We start from the raw sequence: 23219 nt of genomic DNA on the forward strand, positions 1-23219 counted from the left end.
ATATAATTTAAGTTAAATACATAGGAATATTTTTTCAAATTATATAACAATATAAAGTTATTTTAGTTTCTTTTGACGGTTTCAAAGTAGTGCGAACTATTAGAAAATCCTTAAAAGACTGGATGAGGAGACCAAATTCATTGAGAATGCAAATGAAGAATTTAGAAAAAAACCTAAGCATCTACATTTATTATTTTAAAAATAAAATATTTTCAATACTACTGATTTTTTGAAAAGCCAGGGAATGCACCCCCTTCGCGGCACCCATGGGTAAAGTGTTATCACCCCAGATAAATGACAGTACTGGTTCCATAACTGGCTGCCAGGACCACGACAATATAACTATCAGTACTTGGTCAGTATTGGATGTGCCAGTACTTAGCCAGTGCTTGATTGCCAGTACCGGTAAAGCGTTATCACCCCAGATATATGACAGTACTGGTGCCAGCACTGGCTTCAAGTACCACGGCAGTATTAGGCAGTACTGGCGCAGTATTTTGCCCGTTGTGAATTTCCGATTGGATGTTAGCGTTAATTTAAGAAATTCCGTAATTCAATAAAATAGTTATTTAATAGAATTATGGGAATTTTCAGGTAATGTATCGAATGAATTCAAAAATACATACTTCAACTAGATATTATATGCATACTAACCAGATATTTTATTAAAAGTCATCGAGTGGTTTAGTTAATGGGTTCCTAAAATTATTATTAAATTTATGTATAAAATAAATAAATATTCATTTTGAAAAATTCTGTTTTGATTTGTACATTATCAATGTATTTAAAATATTGCATATTATCTACTTAAGCCCCGGTCATCAACCTAACGATGACTTAATTGTTAAATTACATACATTAGCGAAAACCCAACTGGTGTTCTATATATTAACTAGTAAAAGCATGTTAATTTAAATATTAACAAGCATATTTCAAGAACTTATAGAATAACTAGTTATTTAATAAAACAATGTATTACATACATTATCTCTAACATATATACATATATATAGCATTTATAAAAAATAAAATACTTTATACTAACACACTAGAAATTAAATCTCTGTCTATGTTTTCTAATTATCATCTTAGTAATATTATTTTATACAATTATTATATAGTTTATTATATTTATTCATAATTTATTTATTGTACAAGTGTCTTAAAAATATTAGGTTAGGTTACTATATTATACTATTTATACTTATTAAAATTTATTAATTGTATAGTTTTAGAAAATAATAAGCAGTGTTAAGATCAGTTATAAATTATAAAAAATATATATTTATTAAATAATAGGTATTTTAAATTACGTGCCTATACCTATACATTTTAAAATTATTAAAAAAACGCATTTAATACAATAATAATAAAAAATATCAAATAACATAAAAAGGAAGCGTATTGAAATCGTTTGTGTTAGCCGAGTATGTATTAACAAACAGCCATTATAAACCTTTTATGCTTGTTTATGTGTTTTGTTCTAACACATTTACGTAATACTCATGACATTAAGTGTTCATTAAAGGGTTGGGAAGTGTTCATTAATGAATAAGAGAGCATTTCATACATTTCAAAATTAATTTAAAGTATAATTTACATTATGTACGTTTTTAATTATAATTTGGGAGTAAATAAAAGGGAGTATTTTGTATTTTAATCATTTTGTCCTAGGTTTGTTTAAAATTTGTATTATTGGTCCTATTAAAAAATATGTCCAATAATATTATTATAAACTTAAAAACAATAGATAATATAATTAACAATAAATGTTTAACTATTCTAAGTCTAATCTAAGATTTATCAACAATTTTCTAATGTAATATAGTTATCATAAATAATAGTTTTAATATATTTATTTGTGTACTATAAATCTAATGCGATGTACATATAGCTATGGTTTTGTTTTTTACAAATGCAAATTAAATATTAAATTTTTGGAGGGTCTTGATAATTTATTATTACACCCTCATCACTGGATATTTGATTTCGACCAATATTTAATTTACTCGTAGGTACTAGGTACTAGGCATAAGTACCTATTATATGAGTTTATAGTATTCTTTATTCTTCCGTTTTCGGGTTTTCCGTTCTCACAAGCGATCAGATTTTGACAAATATATTATTCATAATATATTAGTTAATAAAACAAAAAAATTTGCTTTCGACTATCATTTACTTTCTACCAGTTAAAGATAATTCCTTTTTTATTTATATAATATTATACTTAGGTATAGTATATAAAAAACGAAAAAAAATTGTAAAAATAAAATTATGTTGAAACAATTAAAATTTGATAAATGAAAAAAATCTTTTATCTTTACCTGTATTTATTCTAAGACCTCTTATATATTTTCTTCTTAAAAATGTTTTCTACAATCTACCTTATAAGTTATAATAAATAATTACTTAGATATTATTTTTTTTATCATAGTGTTATATACGTATATTAATTTAAACTATAAAGTATATAAATAATTATAACTATAGTAAAAAAAACTTTAAAAAAATAATTTTTAATTTTTAATTAAATTGTTTAATATAGATTTCACAATAGATTATAGACTTATTAGTGTGTATGCTTAATGAATATTTACGCAGTATTGATTTAATATCGTATTGCCTTAAAAAGCTGAGCTTTGAGTGTATGTATCCAGTGAAATATTATCAATGCCTATTACACATACATCTACACATACCTGATAAATTGCCGGTGGTATCCATAGAAGTTCTCCATTTGGTCGAATGAGCACGTTCGATTTGTAACGAACTTCGTAATTTCCATCAGCACTATGAACAAATATTACAATGTTATAATCTTTTAAAATATAATATGTTTTCATCCTATTTGGAAAATTTGAGAAATCATTGTTGTCTAATCGTTTATTTTTCTAGTCTTCTAGGTTATAATCATAAATGGTTTTATTTTAGAGTTACTAGTTAGTAGTCTAAACACAAAACTTGTCGGTTCTTTTGGGCTTGTACACGCCATTTGTTTTGAAACTTTTGGATACAAATTAATCCGTTTAATTGCCATTGTAATCCGTTCATACCCGCTGCGTACCGTGTACGTCGAAATAACTTTTACTCACTTGTTGAACAACACTATATCCGGCTTCCACACTTTGTCTGGTGGTAACCTGAGCACCTGTATACCACCATAATCTGCCTCGTCCCATTGTAATTGATAGTCCCTCCATACCTATAACAAAAGAAACATAGAAAACTGTTAAATAAAGCCTACAAGTAATGGTTAACCATCATGTCAGACAAACTGAAGAATATAAATTAATGAAGGAGAATTTCATGAACATAAAATGTTCTAATAGTTATTTATATCATATGATATAAAATTATTTTTTCTGTAAGCCCAATGGCTTATGTTGCCGAAGGTATAATATTATGTAATAATAAAAACAAAATTACAATAATAAACTATGAAATATGAATATTAATTTTTTTTTTTTAACTAACAGCAGTAATACAATTATATGATTAAGAAAATATTATATGATATGTCTAAACACTGTATTTATAATTATTAATCATTATTTAATATTCTGAGATAAACAAGAAAGTCGTTAGACGTTTGGATTATTGTAAGATGTATACTGTTTTGTATTTAAGTATGTTCCGCACTAAAATATAACTTATAGATTAATCTACAAGTCTACAAAGTTCAAAGCGTATGATTCAATGTCAACAATAATTGCTTATATTGAAGATATAGAACTTTTTAATTTATGCCGTTATAAAAATAAATTGAAAAATTGATCGAATATCGTATCATTCATAATCATTCCAGTTTTCAAGTTTTAAAATTTAAATTTAATTTAAAATTCTTGGGAAAATAGTTTTAGAAAATTATAGGTTAGAAACTTATTTGATCCGGTCAAAAGTTTGTTTTACTAGCAAATATATATTCAGTACTCTAGAGAGTTTGATATACATAAGTGTAATATTGTTCGAAGCAAAGTCTTTGAGGAAATTTATTTTCTATACACCATTAACGTATCATAGATTTTCAATATTTAGTTTTTTAAAAATCTTAATTAAAATAATAAATTAACATTTTTATTAACTTTATATTTTTAGATTAAATAATTGATATTATTATTTATTTAACAGTTATAGTCTAATCTCTTATAGTTAAAATATTAAAATGTTTTTATAACTTCACAACATGCATATATTTGAAATGATAGTTATGTATTACTATTGTTATATTATAATTAAAATAAATAAATTACACTTAATTAGGTACTTACTCCTTAATTACACTTAAATGATTAGGTATATTTTGTATAATACTGTGCAGTATTTATAATATGACTTAATATTGACACTTATTATTTGTTATATCATGTATAGAACTTGAAAACTTTGAATTTTCAATTTTGAAATACTTTTAAATTTAAATTAATCAACTAAAAAACTTTTCTTGAGATTGAATTAATTTTAACGTAAATTTAAGATGTAGTAAAGACCTTCTAAAAAAAATGTAAAAACAGTAAAAAAAATTTTTTAAATATGTTTTTTTCATTAAATGTTTATAAAAAACTGTTTAGTTGACAAAACCACCCAATAGTGCAATTTAAATTTTATCAATAAAATCTAATTGATTTAATTAGTATTTATTTATATTTTAAACATTGGTAAATTTTTCTTCCATTTAAATATATGAGTTTAGAATCCCTAAAAAATGTGATTTATGTATTAAAGTTTTAACTACCATTGTAAAAAATCGATTGAGTGCAGAGTTATAATTGTGCGCTATCAATTTTTATTTTATCAAACATTATAGAGCTAAAATGGTTTTTTTCTTAAGTCTGTAAATTATAAGGACGTTTATTGCTTGTAAGTAATCTTTTGAGAATTACTCAATTCCACGTGATTGTTGTTTGGGTGTTCAGTGGTGCATATTCTATATAACCTTGTATTCTCACGAGATTTAACTACGCGTAAAATGGGATTCCAAAATTATTGTGATATACCGATTTTTTCATTATGTACAAAAATATTGTTTATTTGTAGTATAAACATAATTAGATTGATTATTTCCTAATAATAAATACTTATTATTGATAATGGTTTAAGAAAATGAACACAGGTTCAACGTTAAACTAAGCATTATCTTTTTTTTTAATTTCCAAATTTGTAAGAAATTAAGCAAATCCATTATTTTTTAAATACAAAATTATTTTACACTAATCTATACTTATAACCTTTTTTACGAGTAGAATATGTTTATTATTTATTATTATATCTCACGTGTAAGATATTTTTCTTTCAAACGCCAGTTTATTTATTTTTAAACAGATAATGTATAATCTTAGCAATGTTTAAAACATAATATAATATAGTTCGTGTTCTTATGTTATGGTACGAACAAGGAACACAAAATTTATATTTTCTCTAATTAATTGAACAAAGATTGACACGAACAATACATGGCCTACTGACATCATCGTTGCATTTACGTATATTAATAATAATAATTGTTATTGTTATAATTATAATTATAATTTATTTTAATATTATATAATATTATTTATTAGTTGTATTAGGTGATGCCAAAAAGTCTTAAATATATTTTTATCCTGTGTTTGGCCTAATTTGGATCAAGAATGATTAAACATTTTGCACACTTTTTTTCTTAGCTTCAAAGTTTACAGTTTAAGAGCCTATAATGCATAAATCATATCGTACTTATCATATATTATTATACACTAAAAAGTAACATTAATAAACCATATCAAAATATAAAATTAATTTATTAATTTTCATTTTTCATATATTTAGGATTGTATTAGCTTACATAACACAATTTTGAAAAATAAGATCTAGGCTCATAGTTTTATTTAATTTAATAAATTATTTTAAATAAATATAATCGTTATTTTAATTCTAATTAAAATTACATTATACGAAATTTCTTCAACATTGATGACTTGTATTTAGAGGAACGAGGATGATTACTAAATACCTTAATATAATATATGAAATCAGCTGCGGATTGGCACACTGGAATACCGGAAAATGTCTTGGATTACCAAATTATTTGATAATATTTATCTACGTATCTACGCTGCTTATTGTAAATATTAATACCACGATTTTGGATGTCATTTTGGCTGTACTAAGTATATTAGATATAGTAGGTATAGTACATTATTATGAGTTTATTAATTCTGAATCCGTCAACATACTTATAAAATATGTTTTGATATATTTTGAGTGGACCGATGAATGTATTGATTTTATAATGGCGTATAAAAAAAATTATGAAAATTATAAAAAATTATAAAAAAAAAATTATGACTGTTGTCATTTTTTGAGCCTTTGATTTTCTATTTCATTATCCATTCTGGTAGAAAAATGAATCTATTTTTGATAATTTGGGTGGTCATAAAAACAAGTTACATACTATTATTTATGTTAAAAGTATATAATTATAAAATATAAACAAGACAATAATCCTCCCCCCATACCACAAAAAAGGAAAATGTTTATGGAAAATTAACTATTATTAATTATTATAATTTAATGGGTGAGACTGTCAAACGGTAATTTCCTGTGCCGAAATATTTAGCCAATCCGCCGTTGAATGATAATCACTCATTATTAATCTTATTGATCACTTAGTTAAACTTTTTAGTTTTAAAATTTTAAGTCTTTAAATTATAACAAAAATGGTATCACTGTAAAAAAAAGCAGCCAATCAGTGTTCTTTTTTTACATTTAAAGTTAATTCTATTGGCCTACTCTGTTGACAAATGTGCATTCCATTGTCTAAAATCTAAATATTTATGACGATTGTAGTGACATTAGTGACAATACAAAATAGTCTTCCGTTATCATCAATCACAGTCATACCTAAAAACATCAACTCACGTTCTACCACTTTTGAAGTCTTGACAAGGAGACTATTGAAAGGTAAGAACTTGAATGTTATTTATTGTCTTATTTCTGCTAAAATTTAAGCATGAGTCATGAAAATAAGAACTACTACCTAACCAAATATAGAAGAAAAAAAAATGTTATTATTTATTATGAAAATACCTTTATATGCAGATAGGTATATATATAATACTGAAAATAAAAAACTTAAAAATTGATAACAATTTTTTTCGAAATATTCAATATACCCAATTTGTAAATCTGATTTTTAGAAAAATTGATATAGTAAAAACACTTATTTAAGTCAAATGACTGATTTTTCACAATTTTTTTAAATATCAATATTTTCGTTAAGTAAATAATAATAGATTTATAGATAATATTTGATTTTATGTTATACCCATGCAAATAACATAAAATCAAATTGCTATAACTCGGTCATTTTTTGACTTAGAAAAGAAATTCAACCACTAAAATTCATTAAAAAATACCAAAAAAAATAATTTGTGGTCAAAAATGGATCTTGATATTTAAAAAAAAAAATTGTTGTGTGCATGCGCAAGATTAACTGTCAAAAAAATAGTCTAATTATTTGAAAATGTGTATAATAATGTTTATTAGTTAGCCGAAAAAGCAGAATTGAAATATATGAAGTTTACACAATATAGTTATTGAGTGTTTCCACTTATCATGATCACACTGTATATATAATTAGAGATTATTTGCAAGATATAAATTTTGACAGTAAAATAATAATTACCATTATACCTACTTCAAATAAGAATTTCAAAAGAAATAATTTTAAATTGTATTAATTGATATTTGTACGTTATTTATAAATTCAATCGAATTGATTATTATTTATTTGTATAGTATATAAAATTATAACCCAATGGCCTATGTCACCGAGGGTAATTTTGTGTTAATAATAAAAATAAAAAAAATGTTAATATAAAACTAAAATGATTTTTAATTATCATTGTTAAAACTATATATATTATATTTTATTTTTTATTGAAATTAAAAAAATATGAAATTATGTTGGTATTTTATTTTTTATTTCAGATAATTTTTTTAAAACGTATTTATAATTATTGAATACCTAGCAAACTGGCGTATTGTCCGTCAGAAATCTCACAAAGCGATTTCAATAGTTCATGCATATTTTAGCAAGCTTAAGTATATGCAATTATGTATTTATTTAGTCTAAGATTACGTATATAGTTAATTTTAGCAAAAAATTATAACATGTTTGATTTTCAAATAATACATTTTAGGTTTTATAGTTTTATTTAACTTATCTTAATGGCGAACTGGGAGGTAAACGGTCCAGCATTCTACAACAATAAATGGCTCAATGAAAAAAGTTTTTCGGGAAGTTTACCAAATATATTATTAAAATATTTCTACTTGTTCAGATGCCCATGGTGACCCATATATTGAGTTTGCTCGGTGTGCTACACTAGTAAACCTGGCCAGTCCACCTCTGATTTATCTTGACTTCAGGTGCACTGCAGTTATGATTTTATGAAGTTATAATAAATATTATTTTTTTTGGATTTGTGAACACAATATCAAACAAAGTTTAGTTACTATATTGTACCTTCAGTAGGTTAAATCTTATTTTTATATTTTGATGCTCTTGAAGTATGAATAATTTATAAAAAAAATGAATTACATAATCACCATATGTAATTGAATTATATTACCTATCTTGCAGTATTTGTTTTTGCTATTTGGAGAAGAATCATATAAAAAATTAGTACTGTGACAGTGAACACTTTGTACAAAAACTAACTAGTAATAAAATAAATATGAAATTAACTAGAATTTATTTTATTTTATGTATTTCTATACCTTGTTGAACCATTAATAATACTCATAAATTTAACCAATGTTAAATCTTTGTTTAGTAGTTCTATTAAAATATGCTTAAGTTATAATTATATTATAAGCCTATTGCTTTAATTATGTATCATCCATAATAGATTAGGTTAATAACTGTCATATTTGTTTAAGTAATTCTAAGAATCTCATACTCGGTTATTAAAATAAAATAAATGATTGAAAAGGTAGAAAAAAATGCTGTGAAACAAATTATGCTTATATAATTATCATCACTATCACATTTAATTTGTTTTACTCACTTAAACGAAAAGTGGTGTTTTGTGAAAAGAGAACCCTTCAAATGGATGCTTGACTAATTTATAAATTAAAACTGCGTAAACGTTTTCAAATGATCCGCAGTGAAAAATAATTTAAAAAAAAAATAAATAATTATAACGGATATTGAAATGGAACGACGCCAATTACGTTGATTAATTTAAGAAAATGATAAACGAACGATCTGCCGTCAAGCAAATATTAAAGCGAAAAATTGCCGAGTAGATATACAATTTAAGCGGCACTTGTCATTTATACGGTCAGGAAGTCTAATACGTCGGAAAAAAGCTGTTTATTCTTTAATTGCCTAGCGTATAAACTGAAAATAAATAAATATATATATATTAATTAAGTTACTCACAAGTCTCAACCAAACGTTTGATTTCATTATTTGACTCTTTTCATTCTGAAACAATTAAGACATATTATTTAATTAGACATTGTAATAGTTGGAAATAAATCAAAACTAATTAATAGCTTGTTATTTCATTTTGATGAGTTGATTTATTAAATTTCCTTAGCTTTATTCTAATATAAATTAGACAAATAGTTCTGTAAATATTATTCTAATGTTCTTTTAGTATATTTGTATGTTTTAAATGAAGTCATATGGAATTCATAACATACGCTACACAAATTAAAACTCATGAAATAAGACATTTAATTCTGTACAAAAATAATTTTATGTTTAAATTGTTAAATTCTAAAAATCATATTTGCTTTTTAATATCGACAATAATTTATTAATATTACACTCTGTATTAGGGTTTTATTTATTTCGAGAATCTAATTTAGTTTTATATTAGGTACTCGTATTTGGTAGGCACCTACATAAATAATGAAATATTGAATGCATATAAATTATAGTGGAGGAATGAGTATATTTTATTATTGTTATTTCCATACATGTAAATATTATTTTCAGATAGAAAGAATGATATAGAAGTTTAGTGTACCTAAACCATTTATAGATTATAGAAAGTAATATAAAAAGGTAAAACTTAGATCATTAAATAGCTTTTATTGTTATTTCTCTGAGGAGCAAAAAAAAGACATCATCGGATCATCGAGTATTTTTGAAGAAATGTCAGTAAGCGTAAACTACAACTTTAGTAGTGGGGTAAACTATTGTTTGATAATACTTTCAATTAAATAAATACTTATCACGCCAGTGGTTTATACCTAACATAACTGTTGTAAAAGAAGTGAGATGAGTGGAAAAAAACCTAATCTATGATGTGGGTATGAGGCTATGGACAAAAATGGGCGTTTTAAGATATTATTAATACCCAAAAATGAATTTATACCCATGCGTATAAAGTTATGCAATACAGTTAAATAAAATATCTATGGATTATAATAAAAATTTATACATACTATTTTATACACTTAATTTTCAAATTGTGTACTAAATAAATCATGAAATTACTAAAATCTGTTATGTTTTTATTATTTGTCAATTCATCTATTACTTCTTTATTATTGGTACCTATCGTGTTTTACTACCATTGTGTGAACCCAGCTTCATAAGTGATCAGACCAATATGATGTGAATATTTATATGTATATAATAATGAAACAAATTATTTTTTATACGAATATTAGAATATGATACGAACAATATTACATTTTTAAGCTTAATAAAAACATTGTACCGTAAAACCTGATGAAAAAAAAAAACAAAAAGGTCATGGATATATCTTATCACCCGTATCTTTCTTCGTATATTTATTACATTATATCGTTATCTTCTACTGAGGAGAGGTTAGCGAGATAATTATCCAAAAACCAAGCTCTGTATCTTGTCAGACTGTTTTTTTAGTTTATTTACTGATAGACTATATAAGTGTAGTATAAATATGTTGTATTTTGCAATATTTTTTATTTGAAAGGTCATTTGCACTACTAACCAATATATATTAAGTAATTAAATTTTATATTTTTGAGTATGGTTAATTTTCTTTTTTCAGTAAAATTGCATATTGAATTTTAATTATTGGCGAAATCTAACGAATTTTTATAATTCGTTATGAAATATAAGGTAAAGGTAGTATCTAATAAAAGTTTGCTTTAAATTATGACCTAGCTTAACCGGTAGAAATTGTTAATTTTAAAATGTTTAAATACGTGCATATCAATATATTATACAACTTGTGAATATTTGAGTTTGCAGTGAGTGATGTAAAAATGGCGTACGACAGAAAGTAATTTACATTTTATAATTTAATATACTTTAAGGACCATTTAATATTGTTCCTGAATTTCGTAAATTCTACTGTTAAATCTGACTTGATATTAAATTTAATAAAAGTGAATGATACAATTTTTTTTTATACTTACTTCATATTTTAGTATTTTGCCGCTATATTATAATTAAATGAACCATTTTATTTGAATAGATTATTTGAATTTTATATTTTAGCATTTTAACATATTTTAACAGAATTATATGCATATATTTATATTTCAAATTTAATATTATTATAAGGAACCCAACACTGTTTATAAATAATGTTAAAATCAAACGCATAAATAATATTAGATGTATTATACAAATAATTAATATAATATATATTGTAACATACCACATTGATGAGTTGAACGAATGCTAAACCAAACTGTACATTGACTTTTTCAGTCATGTTCTGGACTGGCCTGATTAGTTTGTTGTAGCCCCTGAAAAGATCTCTAACCAGACGCTCCTCGTCTTCTGAACACCAACAACCTTGGGAACACAAAAAAAAAAATACAGATGTTATACGATGTTGTTTTTTAAGAAATATGCACACACAATAATAGTCTTTAGCTGTAGTAAAAGAGACTTAGGTTTCTCGAGAGATGTTAATCTTTTTCTCTGTTGGCTTAAGTTTTTTATTATTATTATTATTTTTATTAAAAGTAAATGGTTAGAGAAAAATAAATTTAAATATAAAAACTAATCCGGCGAGCACGTCTTGCCGAGTGGATAACGAACGACCTGGATGTCTGAAGATACGAAAGCACCGGCTGGAAAAAAACAGATAATAATAATAACACCGTTGAAAACCCATTCGGTCGGTTGAGCTTTGTCTACCGGCAAGTATAGGAAAACAAAAACCACAAGCAGAGAAAACTTGGTACAGAATGAAAATACATACACAAAATAATATTGTATGTACAGAGAGCGAGTAATTGGCTTGGAAAGTCATTCTACTTTCCAGTATTTTTTTCGTTCAGAACTGGCTCATTTTTTCATAAATCAACACAATATATTATAATACCTTAAAAATTCACTAAATTAAAAATAATCAAGACAGTAATTAAAAATTTTCGTTATGCCATTGATTTAGTGTTACATGATTTATTAATTTTTTTGTAAGGGAAATAAATATATTTATCGCAAAAATATATTATATTCCACTGTAACACGATATAATAAAATTCAAAACAAATCCTGAAAATATAAGTAATACCGATGTAAATAAAATTCGTTTTTTGAAACATAAATAGGTTTTTCTATATGAATAAAAAAAGAGGATTATATGGTCCATTGGTCAGACTGCTCTATGGTTCCATCTTAATATTTTAGGACTGTTTTAATTGTATTTATATTATAGATTTATGTTTTAGTACAGTAACATCTATGTTTGGCATGATTATAATTTGGGGAATTTTATTATTTTCAAGTTAACCGTGATTTGTATTGATAATAGCTGACATTAGTGCATCTATATTACTCATACGTAATAAAACACAATCATTCTTGTTTATAAACACATTTGTACTTTGGACCTAATGTAGTTTGTGTAGCTTAAATCAGGTTAAAACCTGGTTAAATATATCTATGAATAAGATAGGAATGAATCAAACATGACTTTTCTATTGGCAATCTAATATAAAGTGTTTTTCCATTATTCGAACGGTTTGAAAACGAAAACGAATGTGAATAAAATTGATGAGGTCATATAGAAATAATGCTCTCTACGTGATCCGTCTAAAGCCGCGTTGTTCGGTTAGACCAAATCCTATACACCAGAATAAAACTGCAAAAAGTAGGTAAGTATACTCTCTTTTCGGTTTTATCGTGGACGTCCAATTTCTTTTCACATATGTTTCTATCTTAGACCGATTGACACACCAAAAAATAGTGGTTGGTATTATGGTAACCTCAAGTTTGTAAAAAAAATCTGGACAGAACAATAGTCAATAACATTATTTCATATCTTATTTTCAGATCGGTTATCTCGGTACTGGGTTTTTTGGAGCTAGAGCATTGGGTTATCATATTAAATTTAAAACGATTCTTAGAAAAACTTGGTTAACATAAAATTGTTGAAACTTCCTAAACGTTTGCTGATACGTATTTCTTCAACATCCTCTTAACCATTGTTGGTAAATTTTCTTAGAAAAAGAAACTATTTGGTAAAAGAAAAATGGTCTTCCTAAATTATTATTGAATTTCAACCTAAAAAAGTTAGGTACTGGAACTTAATGTAATGTATGTTAAAATATAAATCGTTAAAGTGATTTTTTTTTTTAAGCGAGGAAAGTTTGTCGAATTTTGAATTTGTATAATAAAAATATGGTCATCTTATTCATCTTAATATGAATTTTTTTTATTTATTTAGAAGAATATATTAAAATTTATTTTTACAATAATCAGTCAGTATGATGACAAAATTTTATTTATATGACATTAAGGAGATAAGAAAAAGAAGGCCCTCAGTAGTGCCACCTGACAAGAAACATTAAGTTAATTATTTGGTATAGTTTTAATTTTTTTTTTTTTGTGTTTATGCTTTGAGCATGTCTCGGGGCCACAGCCTTTTTAGTCTTTTGGGAGCGTTGTTGCAGAGGATAATTTTTGGACTAAAGGGTTGTAATGAGTGTGGAGTTTGAAAAAGAATTTGGTATAATGGGATTTGGCCAAATCGTTAAGGGTAGGTAGATTTAAATCTTTGTGAAGATTTTTATTTGTTACGTACCAGGGGTACTGTAAACGCACAGATTTCGATGCCTTTAAATTCGTAAAGGTCTGTATAATTTTAAAACAATTGTAAAATATTCATAATTTCATATCATTATATAATTAAATACATTATACTATTACACATCGTTTAAATATAGAACGAATAAATCTGGAAGTGGTCTATCTATTCTATCGACTATCGTGAAGAAGTGTCGGCCAAAAATTTATGAAAAGTGAACGATGGATGACACGTAAATCCTACGACTGCGAAAGACAAACATTATTAACGACGATGACGGTCTGGCCAATAAAAAAAATCTGAACCGAAATTTAAAAAAAAATAAAATAAAATCACCGATTGGAAACGTTAAAAATGTATCACTCGATGGGGATAATCAGTAATAAAAGTAATATAAGCCATGGTAATTTGTTGGCCAACACGAAAACTTGAGTGACTGAACACGACTATAGAGGCGCATTTTGATGATATGTAAAAATATGTATAGACTATGACGTGTAGGTAATCGTATTAGAATCTGTTTGAATAAATATCGTCCATACTGCAACTTATCTGTTCTTATTTGACTATTGTTTCATCCACCCGAAATCTTAAACACATAACATGTGCTTTTATTTTAGATATTAATATTATATAAATATTTTTTCCAATTAATATACTCTAAGATAATGTCACAGTATTTTAAAAATCGAATACAAATACAAATCATATGAACAACTAATAAAAATAATATAGAGTTATTAAGCGTACTTACACGTTCATTATTTGTATTTCTTAAATATAATTCCTTAATTATCTAGTTTTACCAGTTTTTATGTAATAAGTATATAAAATTGATAAGCCCAAGTTAAGTTAGATTTTTGAATATATCAATATTTTGAAAAAGTAAAAGTCTCAAGATCGTAGCACAACATCAAAAATATATGATTACCTACTAAAACAATTATATTTTTTTAACATTCTTAGTTCATTTTGTACTCTAATGTTTAACTACAAATAGAAATCATAATATTTGGATTAAAATTAAAATGATATATAATTTTTTTTTTTTTGGTTGTGGGGGGGGGGAGTTCTGTTGAGAATTGTCAGGATATCATATTGTGATACAAATTTCTGCAGTGAACATGACCGTCGACGATGTAGTAACTACGAAAACTAAAACTATCGAATTACTTTGGATGAATATAAAATTAACCTGTCAGTAGCAACTACAGCGGTCGGGTCGATTCTTGTGAGAACAGATATATACTCAAACTCAATACTGAAATACTATTTTTTTGTACGTAATGTTTTATTTTCATCTCTGACAAGTTACGCATTTTTCCTTTTAGATATTGTGTCGCTACACGTCCTGATATTTACAGAGTTTTGTTTACAAATTAATATGAATCTATGATAAGTCTGCAGCACACGAAAGGTAAAAAAAATGCATTCAAGATTGGATTCTTGAATATTTCTTGCAAAATTCAAAAAAATTGGCTATCTGGAAACTTTTATCACATTTTAAACCACCGAAGATAAAATATCTCGTTTTTTAATTGTAGTTTGAATAATATGTAAATAATAGTTTAGGTTACATCATTTTTATAGTTAAAAAAGAACTTTTTAAATGATGTATATAATTGTTATCAGATTTAATATTGTTATTTTATTTTATATTTTGTTAATAGTGTGTATTAATTAATTAAATGTGTAAATTTTCATGATTTTTATGATTTAGAAGTAATTCGATGACGGACAATGCCCGAAAAGAGTAGTTCATTTTTTTTTATGTATCTATATTATTATACTCAAGGTTGTATTCTTAAACATTTTTTTAGTTTTACAAATAAATTGTATTATAATAGATAAATTAGGTACCTAGTTACTACAATATTGAAATTTGAGAGATTAATCTTTAAGCTTGACAGAAAAATAATAAAATATTATATCGAAATATGATACTTCATCTTTCATACTTAAAAAACAATCGTTCAATTTTAATATGAAGGTGGAACGTCAAAAAAAAATTTACCACTTCTAAATATGCAGATTATGAACACATTATAATGTAAGATTATTAATTTTATCGTATTTATCGGTTAATTTAAATTAATTGTTTCCCAAACATTTAGTACCTAAAGGCATTTAAATTTACATTTAATAAAACATAATTATAAATCTAAATGTGTTGAAAAATTAATATAAGTAGGGTTATAGGGACATGAGTACTATTTATTATAATTAGGTAGGTATAAATAAATTATTGCACTAAAATATGTAAGGAAAATAATAAAAACAAATTAACACATTGACCGCCATGAGCTCTTGTATGAGATCTCACCAGTTTACTCCCTGCCGCCAAGGGGGTTTTACTTGGCAACAGTTTTGACGATTTAAACAAATATTGATAAAAAAAAAACTAAAAATGATATCTGCAAGCTTATTACACCATCTGAAAGTGGCAACACTGTACTTTTCAAATCCGACAAAAAGTACCGAATATTGAGACTCCGTATGAGATCTCACCAAAAATCGATTTCGGTGAGATCTCATATGAAGTCTCGATATTCAGTACTAATAATTGTTTTGAGATCTCAAATAAAATCTCATGGCGGTTATGAGTTACAAGAAAAAAAAAACCGTGGCGGTCAACGAGTTAATTACTTGCATTATACACATATTTCATTTTTTATCCAAAATAAGAACAATTAAAAATATCGTTGAAAATAGAGGTTAGAAGGATTTGAGGAGTTGAATTTAAATTTGAAAACACCAATTTTATAAAAAAGAATAAACAAATTAAAAATAGGTACCTATTTATAATTGTTATAAATAAAATGCTTTTCCTGAAGTTCAGTTAAAAAAATTATAATGACTGTAAAAATATGTTATATTTTAATGAATAAAATAAATTAACCTAGCTTCTTTAGTATGAATAATAACTGCAAGAGGAATTTCAAACACCCTCATTAGCGTATATTCAATTAAATTTGTATACATACAAAATGAATTTCAAATAATTCAATTTAAAGAGTTTTTTTTTTATCCTTAAAATGAATTGAAAATATTTTTTAACATTTCTGTGTTCATTTTTTTTTTCATTTTTGTCGGTGGTTTGTCGGCTTCAAGCGAATTCGTTTATTATAGATCTATTTTTAAAACATTAGCACACTGCAGCTTTGAATGAAAAGTCGGGCAAATTGTGTCCGCACTATATATCCACACTCGATCCTCATCCCTCTTATTGTAATCATGCTATTTTTTTCTATCCCTAACACACTCTACCATCGACTACGGCTGAAGCTAAAATGTCTTTCTTTACTTGCGTCTGGCGGATTTTCGGTTGATGACTTCAAAAATGGTGTGGATGGGAGAAGTCTGCACGGGTGGGTGGGTGCGTTGTATTTGGCGGAGAATATCGGGTACGTTGGGAGATTACGTGGTAAGGGGCTGATAGTGTTGAGGAATAGTCGACGACAAAGGATGAGGTTAGGCTGAGTGGTGACGGCGGTTCGCGACGTCCGCGGTGGCAACGGCAGCGGGCGGTTCCCTGGCAAAGTACGTTCGGAGCACCGCCAACGACTACGGCGCGCGGCAGTCTCGGTGGATGGGTGGGGACGATCGATCGAACCGCTTTGACCCGGGTGTGACTGCTGTTGCCGGCGTTTTCGCGAGGATATTATTTTATGCATGCGAACGCCCTTTACTTTTAGTTATCGTAATTCCCAAATTATCTCGTAATCTCACTCAAAACTCGCGTACAACCTGCTTCAATCGTTTGCCCGGGTCTCGGGTAACTAAGACTTTTGGACCGTTTATCTATTTATTCTGATAATGTCGATGACTCTTAACACAATATACCTTATTTAATTTAGGTAGGTAAATCTGGGCCGCTACTTGTACTTGATTTAAGGATTGGGTCGCAATTCACCAACGCCGTTAGGTAATATCTAATACCGTATACCACGGTGATTTACAATAACAATAGTTTCGCGGTGCGCTTCGACAATATAAAAAATGTATATAATTTAATAGTGTGCAAGTGCATTCTGCAGTTTCATTTATAAGATTTTCAAACACTAATATCTCCAACGTAAAATACCTACTGAAAAATGAAAATTGATAGTAGTCTAAAAAAAAAATGGTTCAAGTTCAGATAATCAAAATTGATAGCTAGAAGTTCAAGGCCATACATTTAAAAGAGTACTACAGCTTAAATACCTGTGGACCCACAAAATAACGAAATAAGTAGTGTGATAAAATTAGAACTCAACCGGGTAATAAGTATTATTCTAGAATCTAGACTGACGAAGCTACTGCGAACAAGAGCACTGTGATAAATTTAAAAATTCAAATAAATAAGATACTTATCAAACCTATAGTTTGAGATATAATGGTTCGGAAACATGTAAGTTACGGTAGATAGATACAAATGCACTACCTATATTCGAAAAGAAAGTACGTAGAAAAATATATGGTCCATGTAAAGATCTAAATACTGGAGAATGGAGAATCTGGAAACATAATTAACTTAAAAAGATATACCAGACTCAAGTATTGTGGAAGAAATTATATTAAGAAACGATCCACATGGGCAGTGCACGCATAAGGGTAGAACGAAGAAGGGATCACTGCTATAAGGAAGGTCCTATAATAAGCATATACAACCCCTCCCCCGGGAAAAAAAGACCTCATGGGTCGCCCGAGATTAATATGGGAAAACAGTGTAAAAGAAGACGTACAAAAAGGGGGAGAAAAATGTGTAGTAAGAGATAGTTTTAAATGCCAAAATCATAGTGAGAGTGTTTCTATGTCCAATATTATTTTAATATCGTAAAAGCTATTATCTTTACAGACAAGTCGCTGAACTGGATTCACCTGTTTTCAATAATATAGTTGTTATAGATTTTTAGCTGTGTTGGTATCTAAATAATTTTCAAAGGGATAAGTAGAAATAACGTTATCAGTGTATCAACATTTTTATTTAAGGCCATTTAATCAGATACAGGACCAGCCATCAATTAAGGACACAATAACAAACTCGCAATTAATATTAAACAGCTTTATTAAAATAATTATTATTATGATTTTTTGCACAAATAATATTAGTTTAGTTACAAAAATTTGTTTAAATAGTGTAATTAATAAACAACTAACAATTACGATCAAACAATATTTGTAGTTTATGTTTATATCATGGTTATAGACTTATAGTGACAAAAGTAAACGGTCCAAACTTTCAGTTGCTCATCATTGACGACAGTGATTGGATATCAGTGGCGGTGAAATGATTTTTTCATACGAGGGAGGGGATATGGCTGATTTTTTTAACGCGCATCATTTAATTGTTAAAAAATGTAATTTATATGGTTTTCAGATATTAACATTAAAAAAGAAAATCATGGATGTAGAAACATGTAGTCACAGCTAAATGTGCCCTTTGAAGTATTAACAAGGGAATATAATATACTTTTATTTCTCTTAATCTTATGTTCAAATATAATTGATTATTAGCATGATAAAAAATTAAAAACCAACACTAAAATTATAAAACATATTTCTCTTTCATAGTTTATTTTTCATTATATTATAATATTATAATCATTTTATAATGTTCTTTAGAAAAAATAATAACTGTATTTATTTTCCATTCAAATTTCAAACCTAAAAAAAATGTATTAAATATAAAATACCTAACAACGATTTAATTTCGTTTAATATGATCAACATTTTAAACAGGATTTAAGTTTTGTAATAAAATAAAAACTGGTGCAAAGGCGAGAGAGGATTAAGAAAATTATTATAATTTTTTTTTTTTATATTACATAATTGATATCATTGCTTTCGGATTTTATAAAATAAAAAAAAACTTTTACTATATGTCCGGAAGAGATTTTTGAGCAAAATAAATGCATTGCTGTAAAACCAATAGGCCACACATTCCAATCAAAATCTATGGGCTCTACCTTTAGTAATTGTATTAAATCAATGATGGGTAGCCATAAAATGCCATACTTAAGTACTAAAGAGTACCTGCTATATATCACTCATAGATGATGTACCTAATTGATTTCACGATTGATTTAGAAAAAATCTCAAAAAGTGGAGCCATTGTAATTACTTTGGTTAAACCTTAAACAGGTTAATTTCATTAAACCTGTGTAATGCTGTAGCTTAATTAAATTTTACCTATAATACGTTTAAATTTTAATAAACACATAATATATTATATATAGAGAGAGATGGGAGTGTGACTTTTCAGACAGTAGTTCTCTCAGCCCGCGTTTATACAATTTAAACTGCTCGTTTTATACAACATTTTAATTAATTTGCGTGTGGTATTAATGTATTATGTGCTTTGGTTTATGGATTTACAAGAAGGCTATCCCCATAGCCAATCACCGCTCGTGGTCATACAATTAACCGTCCGTAATAACTATTTTTTAATCGTCCACTTTTCTAACTTTTAATAATATGCACAAGTATATTAACACGAGAACAGAAAACTCGTTTCAGTTTGGACGAATTCGGAAAGGACATCTCGTCAACACGATTTGCGATCAGTTATTCTAATTATAACTTTTTGTATTTTTTTTCTCCGTATACTCGTCGTTTTTGCGTTCTGACGCATAACATTGAACGTGCTTTATATCAAAAGACTAAAGAGAGTAGATTCGCTCGTGAGAATCCCGTGAGTGTATTTAGGAAAGGAAGACCGATGAAAAAGAACATAATAATAATGAGGGATAAAAAAACCAACGTATATATAATAATCGGCTGGTGTTCGTATAACAATAATAATGTACATATATTGCATACAAAGAGGGGCCGACCGAAACGATATAACGATACAACACTTTAGCGCGCGTTTACATTGGCGAGTGTGTATATAATATATATTATACGGTGCGTTCATCGCGTTTTGATAAATTAAGCGAGTTTTAAATTGCTCCTATTCTGTCGTTATAATATATACGAACAGCAGAACCAGTGCAGTGTACGAGCAGCGCTGTATACAATATATTGTAATAAACACTTAAGCTCTCTCTCTCTCACACACACACACACACACACACACATCAGCCGTGCTGCGCAGCTCCTGCCGACGCGCGAGAACTTTTTCGCCCCCAGAGTGATGAATGGTGGTAGGACAGCTGAAGCGGATTAATTATTAGAATAGCAGCTCGCGTGCATGTCTACGCGTGTATGTTTCATAATAATATATACACACCGTAACCCACAGCGTGCGCGAGACAGAGCAATCGTTCAAAACGTATTTGCCCCGACGACTGCGTCTATCCACGTCCGACGATAATACCCATAATACTACCTTATAAATATATATATACATTGTATATTATATTGTAGGTTATATGGACCGTGCGTGGTTGATTTTCGCTAAAACGTGATTAACATAATATTATTACACAAGTATTTAATGCAGCAACGATTTGTAAAACCTCAATTATAGGCGTTTGACGTACCTAGCTATTTATAGATTATTAGAACCGTTGCTTATCGATGATACCGTAATAAATAATAATAGTTAACTTGGACCTATACAAGAGCGTGGTTTCTATCACGAGTATAGGTAATTTCGAAAACGACGACCACCTGAAAAGACTACGACATGTCAACAACACGCTTAGGACTAGGCGGACACTGTTTGTACCTACATAAAATAATTGATGATGTAATTGTATTGTAACACGATGAAAAGTCTTAAGACTATAAATATTCAAAACCAAATTTCCAACATAAATTTCCATCGTAACTTTCAGAGAACCGAAACTATAAGACTCAAACTACCACTGTTGATGGCTTATTGGCTATAAAAAAAAATAAAGCGGATAATCGGATTACACATAGTTCTGGATCAACAAACTACCCTTTCCTTCGTTTACTCTTTCGACGCGAACACTTGAACTAGTGGTAGTCAAGCGAGGGAATGAGGGGGATATCCTCTCTATGACCTTTTTTCAATGTTTAATATAATAATATCTGATAAGGATAACCATAAATTATGATTTTAATAATTAATAGTGTATGTTAAAAACCCAGCTATACCCCATACTGGCCATACATAATAATAATATAAACAGATAGCATTCAAAAATACTAACAAAATAGGATTATTTTCAAAAGCTGAATTCTCGGAGTCAGAAAATACTGCCTACCAGCATATAGGTACACACTATACACAATTGAAACCTATGAAATATGCATGGTTATGCAAATAGAAAATTTTACAGACAGTGACCTTATTTGAATATTGATCTACTCACTAACTGCATTAACTTCATATAAAAACTTATATTCTAAAAACAAACTGATACATCACGTCAAAGAACACGTCATATTTTAATAGCAAAAATTTCACATATAGATTCAGTATCTCAATAATATAGACATCGCAGGAAACGAAAAAGCAGACAAACGGCTGACGAGGTGGTCACATCTGCAACGAATAACACCATACATTAACTATCAACTACAGACACAAAAATAATAATAACAAAACTATGGAAATATCATAAAAACTCAATACCAGAGAACATAAAGTTAAAGGATAATAAAAAAGCCTAACCTAACCTGATGGTAAAAAATAGATCCAGATAGGATACTTGCGCCCTAACCACTCATACCTGTTCAGAGAGGATCCCTGACCATGTAGGATACATGAAAAACAGCAATACACCCCTTACAGATGAACACATAAAATCATTATCTACAGTCCAAATAATCAACAGCATGCTTTTTTTTAACAATCCAACAACATCAGACGAAGCTCTTAGTCGATACAAATATATGTTTGAATATGTAATAATAAAACAAGAATAAAATATATTTAATTATAATATATAATATATATAATTATAATTTTATAATTTATAATTAAATTATATTATAATTTAAACTTATAACTTTGTATTTATACTTCAACATACAATATGCTAATGGTTTAGGTATGTCATTTATGTCTTAAATGATAAAAAAAATCAATACAATTTACGAAATCGATAGGAAAATATATGCTTAGAACTAGTCAATAAGGGCATTTGCATCATCTCCAAAAAAAGCACATAATATTATAATTTTACAATCGTATATAATAACCTTAGATTCTCTTACACGCGTACTATATTAGCAGGACGCAGTAGTTGGGAAATCATGATATTTTTCAAAATGACAATCTGATTGCATTGA

At 27.4% G+C, this 23219-nt stretch overlaps 1 protein-coding gene across 1 annotated transcript in view; it reads right to left on the minus strand.

Moving 5' to 3' along the window:
* Nucleotides 1-23219, minus strand: part of nAChRbeta1 (nicotinic acetylcholine receptor beta1) — a 79467-nt gene that overhangs the window by 23678 nt on the left and 32570 nt on the right. The window contains exons 2-5 of the mRNA XM_015519398.2: nucleotides 11649-11788; nucleotides 9425-9469; nucleotides 3093-3202; nucleotides 2700-2790 (exon numbers count right to left, since the gene is read on the minus strand). Of these exons, the coding sequence (XP_015374884.1) occupies nucleotides 2700-2790; nucleotides 3093-3202; nucleotides 9425-9469; nucleotides 11649-11788 (386 nt within the window). The remainder of the gene's footprint in view (nucleotides 1-2699; nucleotides 2791-3092; nucleotides 3203-9424; nucleotides 9470-11648; nucleotides 11789-23219) is intronic.

This window comes from Diuraphis noxia, unplaced genomic scaffold (assembly GCF_037042655.1).
Source record: "Diuraphis noxia isolate RWA-SAM2 unplaced genomic scaffold, SU_Dnox_SAM2 contig0002, whole genome shotgun sequence".
NCBI classification, from domain to species: Eukaryota; Metazoa; Arthropoda; class Insecta; order Hemiptera; family Aphididae; genus Diuraphis; species Diuraphis noxia.